The sequence below is a fragment of the Pinus tabuliformis genome, chromosome 7 (genome assembly GCF_031772625.1).
Source record: "Pinus tabuliformis cultivar Carrire ecotype Pingquan chromosome 7, CPIR1, whole genome shotgun sequence".
NCBI lineage: Eukaryota > Viridiplantae > Streptophyta > Pinopsida > Pinales > Pinaceae > Pinus > Pinus tabuliformis.
Window position 1 is genome coordinate 1,630,643,740 of NC_142293.1, and position 12,053 is coordinate 1,630,655,792.

Sequence of the window (12,053 nt, forward strand, 5' to 3'; positions counted from 1 at the left end):
TCTAGATATGAAGAAGGCCACTTTCCATGAAGAAAGAAATGACATGACGAATAAGAAGGAAAGTGATCGATGACAATTGCCCTAAAAGAAAGAATCTCAACTAACTTTCATGACATCAAGGAGAAAAGTTGATCAAGAAGTTGAAGGACCCATAAAGAAGAAGTTGTTGACGTATAGAAGAGTCCCTAGCTAAGAGGGAGCTCTGACAGGTCCCTGATCAAGAGGGAGCTTGGATTAGATCACCCCCGATTACAAAGGGGTGACAGTTGTGTTTTTCTATTTTATGTGTCATGCACTAGACCAGGATTAACAGCTAAGTCTAGGTGAAGTTCATGGATGGAAATGAAGACACATGATAGACACAACATTCTTGTCTTCTCCTAGGAAGAAAGAATGGAGGGTTGGGTAATCATTTGGAATCCGATGCTCTTTGAGGATGTGTAGGGCATACAAGACAAGAGTAGGCAAGAGGACCAATATTCTTTGGGGGTTGGGAACCCAAGATAAGAATATTCCTAGAAGGTCATACTCAGTGAACACAAGGGTGGATATGTACCTTGAGAGACAATGACTAAGGTGTCTATAATTCATTGTTATCTCCAACATTGTGCTCTGATCTTATGGGAGATAGAGTTGTTAGTCAAGGCATTGCTATGAACAATGTTGGTTACTATGATGCTATACAGATGGGTTACCAGTCTGATTCTTCTTATGAGAAATTATTCAGATTGAGAATAACCAAGTACCATTGTAAATACCTCCCTAGTTAAGAGGGAGTGTTGAAGAAAATGTAACTAGGTTCGGTATTTATACATGTAATTTTGATCTTTGTACTTGTAAAGAAAAGAAATATTATTTTTGAGAATTATAAGAATGAGTTTCTTGCTCATTCCATAGGTCTAGGAAAGTCAAAGAGTCAAAGAGCTCTTCTTGAGCATTTATGTAATGTATATGAGTCAACCTAGAGTCTAGTTCAGCCCTCCAAGACAAGCACAATCCTCTTGAAGAAGGCAGCAAGCTAAACGATGAAGAGAACAGTTAAGTCGACCAGCAAAATCGATATAAAGAAAATCCACGTCGGCTCAGATGAAGTGACACAACAGTTCACATTCATGTCAACTCATTTATAGAGACAGAACAACTATAAATACTCAACTAAACTTTGCAAAAGCACAAAGAGAATCTCGCATTACTTTGTGGCTTCGAAGAAGGCAGTAAGGTGCAGTCACGATGATAACCACAGTGAATACCCTCGCATTCATCTCAGAAATCTCGATCAAGTTAAAGGTTACAAGAATCTCAGAGGAAGACTTTATTATAGAATCTCGATTGAGGAAAGGGTCTATAGTTCTCGGATGCAAATTATAAGAGTACACACTCTCGGTATAAATATCACAATAGTGCATGCACAACATGAAAAAGAAAAGGATAATCTCTAAACACAGTCACATACTCAATGAAGCTCTCTATGTTTTCATAGTCATGGTAACAAGGATGATCACAGTGTCAATATAAAGGAAGGATCTCAATGTATATAAAGGTGTCATCATAGGCATGAAGGATTAACATGAGGTCTTCGATGCAACAGTCACATTTATATATCTATATACGTGTCTAATCATAGAAACCTCATCTACATAATGATGATATCGGTAAGCAGCAAAGAACTAAGTAAAGATAGAGATATGGTGTCGCAGTCTTGCTCTCATGAATATCTCAATGATGTTGCAGCAGTAATGGATGTCTCAGTGGTGCAATGATGACGATGATCTCAGTAGTATGAAGAAGAGGATTGGTGGCTTGGTCTTGGAGTGGCTCAGTTAGTCAAGGGTCATGGTCTTGGTGTTCGTCAATTGGAATCTCTATAAGAAGAATTTTATGTAGGTTTTCCTGTCCAAGAGGAAGAGGTTTTGGCCCTGGCAAAATGTCAACTTATTGTGTTCTTGTCTCTTTGTTATGGTAGCTATTTAATGAATAAAAGAAGACACACTAATGTTAACAAGCTAAGAATTAATAGTTATCATGAAAAGAAGAATTCCATTAACCCTTTGCCCTAGATTCTTCAACACCCTATGCTGGTATGAGGATGTGTGGGTGTCAAATCCCAATGAAACAATGATTAGTTGAACTTGAAGAATGGAGGTGGAATAGGGGCTTGTAATGTAAGAAGGAAAGTGGTATGTATGAAATAGGGAGAGATGGGGCTATGTTATTCAATCATGGCTTCCCAAGTAGTGCCTCTCCTATACCCACTGGGCTATTAGGGGAGGTCCCGCTGGACTACAATTGGAAAGTAATCCCTCATTTAAGGCGAGGGAACAAGTTCACGTCCAAGACCAGTGTTTCCTCCAAGTCACCCCATAATCCATGTCAAATTCCCAAATGCAAACAAGCATAAGCACCTAATTGAAAAATGAATCAAAACATTTTGATCAGAATCCCACCTTTCAACATGTGTTATTGCTAGATGGGCAAAGAAACATATGATTGATGCAGGTGGCAGAGATATGAATGGCACATCTTCATCAACTACTAGTGGTTTTTAGGGGTTGTTGGCTAATCGATCGGAAGAGATGATAGGAGAAAATTTCTCCTATGGGGGTCACCCACTTTTGGTGGGTAACAGAGCCCACTCATCCAGGTAGTTTATCAATGGATGCTAACACCAATGATATCATCCCCAAGGCTACACTTGGTGTTTATTAGTCCCATCTAATACTTGAGTGTCTTAGCCTAACCAATAGTTTCTCAACCCAACAACTTCCCAGTGGTTTATCAACCCCAAGAAAATCCACTACTGAGGTGAACTTTATCAACAAGCAATCCCAAGCAAGTTTATCAACTCAACTAGCACTAAAGTATCACCATTACATTGAACTCTCTCTGGCACACAACACATAAGAATACACATAGGCCTCAGTAAATATATACACATGAACAATTCAAGCCTCAATAAAACAATGAATAGGTACAACTCAGGCCTCCATAATCAAAACATAGACACAACCCTGACCTCAATAGAAGCTCAAGGAATCTATCCCATGAGTGCATAACATAGGTTCTCGAAGAATTCAATCATTCCAGGTAGACCACAACCACTGCCAAACTCCACTACTCCCCTCTTCTCCTCCCACTTGGTCCCGGGATGTGAATCAATTCAGACTCTCCTTTCCCAGGTCTCTTCGTTATGAATTTTCTTCCCCAAAATACTCTTGTGCTGACCCTGTCAACACAATCTACAAGGGAAATCTTGCAACTCATCCTCTCCTCAAAAGGCCTATTTCCTCCATTAGATGTCTGCACATCAAGACCATCAAACCAACAGGGATTTAGGAGATAAAATAAATGCAGGGCTTGGGGTTTATAGGCAACTCCTCCTCCTCAGTCCTCTAAATCTGTGCCCACTTCCTCAGCTAGTTAATGTGTTTACATTTCCACATTATTTACATGAATTATAATTCATAATAATATTTACAAGGGTTAGCTACAGGGTTGTCACAATAATGTAATCCAATCCACTGGATTATAGTTTTGGATGCCTTGGGATCCTTATATTGTATTGTAAATACTGAAGATAATATAAAGAGAATTATAGGCATGGCTCTAAAAATTGTGCTATTTTTCTCAATTAGAGCTTACAAGGTAAATCTCTGAGTATTATTTGTGAATTACATTGTTTATTGTTTTGTTTTTATAAATAATATATGTGTGCATTGTTTATTATAAAAGTTTAGTATTCACAATTACATTCCATGTGGCTCCTCCACAAATGTTGATCATGTCAACAAGCTCTAGTGTCCTCAAAATTCTCAATAAATCCTCAATAAATATGCAAACAACCTCCTAAAAATAGCTTGAGGCCTCAAAGGGTGAGACATCTATCAATAGCATAGAAAAATTTGCAATAAATGTGCATGAAATAACTCCTCCAAAGAAGATGCCTTTACCATCTAAGGTTTTGACCAAGTAACAACCTCCTAGATCTCCTCCAAGCTAGTAAGAAATGGATTGACCTCAAATGTGTAAACATTGATCCCACATTTAACATCATACTTTATTGTAAAAAATTATGGGTAATTTATTTCTTCTAAGATATCTAATTTTACTGAACAATGCCATCAATCTATTAGGTATGTGGTTAGTATCATCCACTCTTCCCTTGGCCCTAAGATAGGGTAATTTAACTCTCATTGTGAGTGGAACTAACCTTGATGGATGTATCTAAGAGTAGTCAACTCCAAAGATGTATCTCAAGTTTGGCATCATCATAATCAAGGAGGTAACTAGTGTCCTTAACAATGAAATTTTTTACTTATTTGGTTACTCACCATGGCTTGAGTAATCCAATTTAGTTTCATCCTTATGTGGTCGTGGTAAATTGTTTAGGCTAAGACTTTTGGTTAATGTTTCATTGAAATGATCTTGTGAGTTTTTATCTATTTAAATTTCATAATTTACAATTATAAATTATAGTATCCTCCCAGGATCTCTTGAAAAAAGGTTTGTAGGGTCTTCCCTCCACCTCACTGAGCTTGAAGGTGGGACTTCATTTTGAGTGTGTAATCAAATTAAGTAGACTATCGAGACCTAATTCCCTACTTATTTGTGCTTTTTGAGCATTCAATTTTTTTGCCTATGAAGTGTTTAAGGGTTTTTCATAATGTGAAGCGTGATTTAACCATATTGGTCTCGTAATGATGTTTACGGTCTCATAACATTGTACTCCCATGCTTAGTTCATACAAACATTGTTGCTTGAGTTGAATGGATCACATGACATCCTCTCATCAAGAGTTAGTTATTAAATTATTAATAAATAATCACAAGGTTAGAGGTTTATTATGACTCTAAAGAACATCTAACAATAAATTTGCATGGGGAAACTTGGCGTCACAATTAATAATGAGGACAAAACCCTAGCAATGTTCCAAGGACTTAATTTGCTCTTTGAAATTACATCAAGCACAATCATGGTGATTGGGGATTCATCCCTTCTCATAAAAACTCTTCGATCCAAAGGAGGCATCTCATCATCTCAAATCACAAGAAGCATTTATTTAACCCATATTTTTGTCTAAAGTTTCAAAAAATATGTCATAATTCATGTTCTCTACTCCAATAACATGTCAGTGTATATAAATGCAACTGAAGGGGCAACAATAAATGATTTTTCTCTACATATCAACAAAAGGAAGGTGATCCACATACAAATACCACCCATGATCACACCCTACACATTGTGTAACATCCCTAGAATGACCCATGTGTTGTTTTTGTACATATGTCTATTAGGTTGGTCAGTTGGGTAGTGTTAGCACTCCATGCCTATATTAATGTTTTGAGGCCATAGTACCTTTGTGATTAAGACCAAAGAGCCCATGTTCTAAAAGGCCAACAAGTCTAATGTTGTTATATGTAATCACACCCATATTAACAAAATACACCATGGCTACAGACCGCCAAATAAAAAGGTTATTGGGTGCTAGGACTCATAAGAGGGAAAAGTGAGGGATGGAACCATGACATGATTTCTAAGCCATGAAAATAATATAATATTCATAAATTCACTTTATGAATATAACCCAAATTTATGATGACATGGTATAAACCAAGTCCAAAAAGTGAATGGATATACATGAGTTCCCAAGTGGGTGGGGGTGAGTTCCTCATGCAACACTTGGTGGAAATATCACATGTGAAAAAAAAATGTGTTCCCATAATTCTCTCATTCACTCTATGATCATTATACCATCATTACTCCCTAATAACTAACCAATGCATTATTGATTCATTATTGGTTCGTGCCACAGATGTGAGGGTAAGTGAGCTTGAATAGCCACTAAGCCTATAAATTGGTAAACCTATGTTAAAATCCTGTAGAATTTTGTGGCCAAATATCCTTATTCATCTTAGGGAATGTTGAAACTTGGAGGGATTGGTTCAATAAAATTACCCAATGTAAGGCCCAAGGGGTCACTGGAAGACTACCGAGGGTAGATGGAACTCCCAGAGCTACTATACTTTGAAAAATCCTAATTGGTTTGTATTGTGTTGTGGTCTATACAATGACCCCCCATTATTTCATATACTTAATAAAATAATAAGCGCCCTATAGAATTTTTCTTTTAAACTTCTTATTTTTCTAATGAATTTTCTTGTTTAAAGTTATTAATAAACATTTGTGTTTTTAAATTTTTGTGGTTTAAATATTTTTAGTAGTTTATATTTTGATTTCATTTCTATTAGTTCTATATTGCTAAGGAACATTAAGACTTAACCCCATACTAATGATAACACTTGAGGGTTTGACTTCCTTAAAATACGAACTCTCTTCAATGCTTTTAGTTAAATAACAAGAACGAGTCCCCAGAACCATATCAGGGTCGGTTAGTGTGAAGGATTTATAATATTATTTTTTTGTGAACAATTGAGACTCCTTCATCCCGAAATCTTGATAACACTATATTGTATATTTTTATGACGCAAGATGGAAAATTCTTTGGCAATAAAGAGACATCATCGAGTTATGTCATTATTGTAAGGTTATCCCAATCTCTTGGTCTCTTGATGTTTGATCCCCTGATATCCTATGTTGTAAATAATTAAAAACACAAAAGGGGAGGTGAATTAGTGTTTCATAAATTTTGACAACTATTTAGCTAATCAAAAATATTCTCTTGAACATAAGATATTTACGTGGAAACTCATATGGGATAAAACCACAAACCTTTTAATTTTAATGTAAATGCAATCACCAACTTCAATTTACATTAAAATTTGTAAGCACCAACCCACTTTTTATTCGCAACCACCTACTTGCTAGAAGCACTAACTCCAACTTGTTTGCAGATACCAACTCCTGATCTTTATAAGCACCACCCTGAAAGAGACTCCAACCCCCTGATCTACAAGCACCAACTTGCACCCGCCACTCAAATCCCTCTTTCATACATTTTCAGAGTTAGATCTATGGCACCTTAATTAAAACATCACTCTAAATATTTTTTTGACATAGCAGTTTCAAATCTGTAACAATTGGCTCAGCACCTATTCAAATATATGTTCTCTCTTTTATGTAACATCTCTAGATCTCATCATAATTGCACTCCAACATCCCTCTACATACTTGGTCTCGAATTTTTAACAATTGGCTCATCACCTCTTCAAATCTATGTTCCCTCCTTTATGCAACATCTCTAGATCTCATCATAATTGCACTTACTTGGTCTCAAATTTTTAACAATTGGCTCATCACCTCTTCAAATCTATGTTCCCTCCTTTATGCAACATCTCTAGATCTCATCATAATTGCACTTACTCAGCGCAACATGTGCACCTCTGCCTATGCTCAGAGAAATTTTTTTTACTTGGCATTCAATTTCTGAATATTAATGAATATGGTGTCCTTCAGAAAGCCATGCCTAGTTCCCAAGAGATTTATTAGGGGTAAGCTCCACCTACCTCCCTCTTCAGGAGGGTCATTACTCCCACTCCATTTATTAAAAAAATTAATTGCGTAGTAAACGATATTACAAGGTTTTTAAATCACTAATCACTTAAAAAAAATAGTAATAAACGAAATTACAAGGCTTTTAAATCGCTGATCACTTATGGGATAGCACATTATGATTCAAATGATACAAATTCAATGCCAAGCAAATTTAAAGCGTATTTAACCTTCCAAAATTGGTTTTTCTATCACTTAATTATTCTACCTTCCCACTAATGCGTACGTGTTCATGTTAAACAAAATGACATTTTACAAACAAAATGACATTTTACTAATTCAATCAATACTGGTTCAATTTTAGGAATAATGAAAAAAGAGTTGCTGTACCCTGAAAAAGCAGATAGTCAAACATCCTTGTTCAATTTTTGGAATAATGAAAAAGAGTTGCTGTAACCTGAAAAAGTCAGATAGTCAAACCTTTATTTTATTATTAGGTAAGGAAAATGTGTACTCCAAAATCACAGCTCTCAATGCAATAAAATGGATTGCCCACAGCTTTTGACTAGTTGAGCTACATAACTTTAATGGTGGTCAAAAATAATTAATTGAGCCATCTACAAAATAAAATGCTAAAGGGCCCTGCTGGAAATGCTTGCTTCAGGCATTTCTACATATAATATATATGTTACCAAGTTCAGCCCTGGTATTATTTTCTGCAAAAAAAAATGGTGTAGCGGTAAAGCTGGCCCTTATTTGTCCCTCAAACAAGTAGGGATGATTCTCATCCAGTCTGGTGTGGGGAGAAACGCACAATATATAATACTAAAAATATTCAATAGCCCAATGGGGGACTTTATGATGGGAATGCCGTGAACCTCTTCACCATACTTTTGGGAAGGGAGCAAAAATATTGTAACGAATTATTAGTACCTCGGAAACTTGCTGAAACTCTGCACCTCGTCACGATTATAATGAAGCCGAAAATATACATGCAAAGACTCTTAGGAAGGGGAAAAAAATACACTCGCATGCATCACACGCAGTTGGAGATGATTCAAAATCACCTGCACTAAACATTGAAAATGTTTGCCCTCCTCTCGCTTAGAACATTCCAATTTCTTTCTGTTGACATAGGCCTGACTACAGATCCAGCATTGACTTCGGTCAGGAGGGAGGCTTTCAACCTTCTCCATAGCTCACTGCATTGTCTTTGCTTTGGGCGAGGAGTTGCATTTCTCCAATCTGGACTTACACTTTGCCTTCGAAGTTTACTTCTGTAATCAAAAGGCTCTCTCTCATTGGGGGAAAACCATTTGGCACGCAAATATCCAAGTGTTCTCCATGGTGGAAGTGGCATTGAATTCTGCTTCAATGAAAGCTTTGCAGCTTCTACCATTATTTCCAATATTTGTTCAAGTTTAGCAAGGTTGCCCACATAAACCACAGGGAGATATCTTAATAGTCCAACATATGATAGAATGGGTCTTGCAATTTCAAAATGACTCTGAAAGTCAATGTCAATGATCAGGCGTTCAGTGGCCCTGTCATCACCTTCCAGTATAACATCTATGTACTCATATTCACCTGCAAGATAATGGCAACAGCCTAAATTTTAATCCCTGACTGCAAATTCTATGAACTAATGCAGATGGAAGAGAATCTAGAAAGCCATAAAATAACCATGGGTCTAAAATTTACCCCCTGGAACTTTATCAGTTCCCTTCCACTCTGACTTGCAAACTGCAGAGTTGTATCCAATAGACCTCAAATGCTTCACAATCAACTTCTTGATACAAATAGCCTTGCAAATCCCTTCCCTTGAGCAATGAAAATCAATTTTATTGGACAGAATGAGAGCTTGTATCACAGAGAGCAAATCCTTCTCGAATGGCATCACCGAAGTCTTCAGGCCCTACAGCATAATGTTGACAAGGTAAAAAAAAAAATCTAAGAACATCCAGGATCGATAACTCATTAAGTAACATAAATGGAACTATTCTGCGATATCAAACATGTGATTAAACCGATTCGGTCTATTTGAGACTTTAGTTCTTTTACTCAACCAATCACTTAAAGTTTTAGGCAGTTTGGCAAACACATTGCCAATTTACAAAAACCAGAAAGGGGGTGTTGTTGCCGGGGGGGAGGGGGAGGAAAGGAAGAGCAGGCAAAGGGCTTTCAAAAGCAGATTCTCAAAAGCGGGAAAAGGAAAAAGAGATCGAGAAAGACCCAAATCTGAATCCATTCTGTTACGGTACTATTAACAACTCCATATCCTCTGCTTGAAGAAAACAGAGGGTTTGTTCGAAGAGGCGTCAAACCAAGCATATCCCTTCAGCGAATAACATTCTTGCAACATCAACTAACCTTCTCCAAATCGTATGGATAAAGATATGTCACGGGAGGCACATTGATTAACTTCCCTGGTTGCAAAAATGTTACATCGTGAAGAAGTTTTACCTCTGAACATACACAAATCAATTTTTTATTCTTTCGGCAAATTATTCGTGTTGCAAGTAAGACATGTTCCCTTTTCTAATCAACTTGATGCCTTAACAAATACTGACCTTAATACTTTCTACAAGCTTTAAAATGTTGGTTGTGCCAGAGTCGCTGTCGCTGCTGTAACAACCGCCATCTTGCCCAGAGCTTCCATTTTCCATGAAATCTTGCACCATAGCAGCTAAGTCATGCTCGCTCTCATAGCTTCCCTTATCGACAGAACTCAGAGAATAATCTGCAGCAAGGCGCCGTAGGGATTGGAGGCCGCCAGGATGAATGACAGCCTCCCTTGACCATTTCAAAGCTTCGGTAAGGTTACTTTTGCTCTTAATGTAGGACTCGCCTCCGCCTTCCAACATACTAGGTCCATCAGGCCCCAGTTTTGATATACCGGGCATCACTTGGAATATACAGATAATGCACCAGCTCTTATATATAAGAGGCGCTTCTATCCCAGCCGTAACAAAGAAGAGCCCAACCGTAACAAATAAGTTTTGTTTTAGCAAACCTTCAAATCCCACATCTTACGAGATATTTCGCAGCACTGTCTGTGTTCTATAAATGAAAAACTTTCTGCTCAAACGGCCTGCGATATGAAAAAAAACAAGGTTTTAGAGTAGAGACTTGTTATTAAATCCAAAATAAGCAAGCATTCCACATTCTGTGGCAAAATTAAAATAAAGAACGTCAGAGCAAAAAGCCCTAAAACTAATTGTCCGGCTTTTGGTATCCAAGCTTGTATGATTATAATCACAAAATGTTTCCTGTGAAGGACTTTCATCACAACATAAAAGAACAAAACCATCCACACAAGGGTGCCCTAGAAATTTCCAACCGTGCGAGAATTCTTCAACATCAGGAAAAGCGGGTAGAAAACAGAGAATTAAGATTCTCTTGCTGCCACGGATGACAGCTCTTTATTTCAGGGAAATTTGACGCCTTCAAAATATATTTAGGCCGCATGTTTAGACTTTCAACTTGTCATAGGCACATTATAGCGAAATTCACAAGTTTTCCGAAAAAGGAGAAGCTTTGAAGCAATTCTTTACCTGACACCCAAAAATCTTAACCGGACATTCATACAACAACCTTTAAAAAGAAACCAAGAAAACTCACAATCTCAAGGCTGTAAATCCATGTAAATTCCACAAGCTACAATACAAACACAGACAAATTTTACAAAATTTCTTCTAAATTCACCAAGCACATGGCAAATTTCAGCAAACACAAATAAAATCGGAATTTCAAAAAATGCAAACAAGCTTTACACAAAATTCTTCCAAATTCCACATCATATGGCACGATTTTACCACAAACATGGCTATTGCGGCATACCTTAAGGTAAAATCTTAAAATAATCTCAAAAGAAACAAGAACAAAACTCCTTAGGGCCGCGGCTCGAAGGCGATCCAGCGAAATATTCGAATCGCCGATCGAACGAGAAAGGGAAAAATACATCTCACACATATATACACAAAACTAAGAAGATTACTCTAAATTCATGGGGAGAAGTTACAGATACCTGCTGAAACGAAGCCTTACCTGCGATTGGTGTGAATCTAGAAGTTTCCTCTGCTAAAATAGGTATCCACTTATCTCCAACAAAAGCGTGTCTTTTTCCAACCCTGATGCAGCCGTTCGCGACTCCAGTCTATGACCGAAATAATATGATAAGGATATTTAAAGTCTCTATGACAAAATTGAATGTATTTGGCGTCCGTCCTGCTCACAAGCCGTGCGGAACAAGATATTGGATTTTCCAATTCGGCGAATATATCGGTGAGTATATTTAAACCCTCCGCGGCTTTGATTCGTTGAACAAGACATGTAACGGTAACGATTGCGCCACCTGGCCTACTGTTTCAGGCGAACGCGGCCGCGTGTTAATCGCGTTCACGGATAAGATATAATTGCTACCCGGTGGGTTCGATCGCTGACGCAAGTGCCGTGAAGTCTCCTGCCGCCCTGCGAACCTGCCCGTGTGGCGTGCGGAAATGTAAAAGAACGAACCAGAGGGTTTCGACAGAGTGTGTGAAGCGTGTTGTAAAATCCCCTTTTTTCATTTTTGGACGTATTTCTCTGTAAATTTTGTTTCTCAATTC

The 12,053-nt window shown here is 37.6% G+C and overlaps 1 protein-coding gene across 3 annotated transcripts; it reads right to left on the reverse strand.

Moving 5' to 3' along the window:
* Positions 1-7,899: 7,899 nt before the first annotated feature.
* LOC149254504 (uncharacterized) lies at positions 7,900-11,704 on the reverse strand. 3 transcript variants are annotated; one of them, XM_089460188.1, is made up of 4 exons: positions 11,494-11,704; positions 10,017-10,537; positions 9,148-9,361; positions 7,900-9,033 (listed from the first exon to the last, which is right to left on the reverse strand). In XM_089460188.1, exons 2-4 carry the CDS (start codon positions 10,347-10,349, stop codon positions 8,519-8,521), a joined length of 1,062 nt encoding a protein of 353 aa, XP_089316314.1. In that variant the 5' UTR covers positions 10,350-10,537; positions 11,494-11,704; the 3' UTR covers positions 7,900-8,518. The 3 variants fall into 3 exon arrangements, with proteins under 3 accessions (XP_089316314.1, XP_089316315.1, XP_089316316.1); XM_089460189.1 differs by having other exon boundaries at positions 11,474-11,704; XM_089460190.1 differs by lacking the exon at positions 11,494-11,704 and adding an exon at positions 11,287-11,448.
* Positions 11,705-12,053: the final 349 nt, after the last annotated feature.

What these genes read in the sequence shown, in the direction of transcription:
- LOC149254504 (XM_089460188.1), bottom strand. Translation starts at nt 10,349, where the DNA reads ATGCCCGGTATATCAAAACTGGGGCCTGATGGACCTAGTATGTTGGAA. An exon ending in AGCTTGTAGAAAGTATTAAG is followed by an intron (nt 9,362 to 10,016) that starts GTCAGTATTTGT and finishes ATTATGCTGTAG; the next exon opens with GGCCTGAAGACTTCGGTGAT. An exon ending in AACTGATAAAGTTCCAGGGG is followed by an intron (nt 9,034 to 9,147) that starts GTAAATTTTAGA and finishes ATTATCTTGCAG; the next exon opens with GTGAATATGAGTACATAGAT.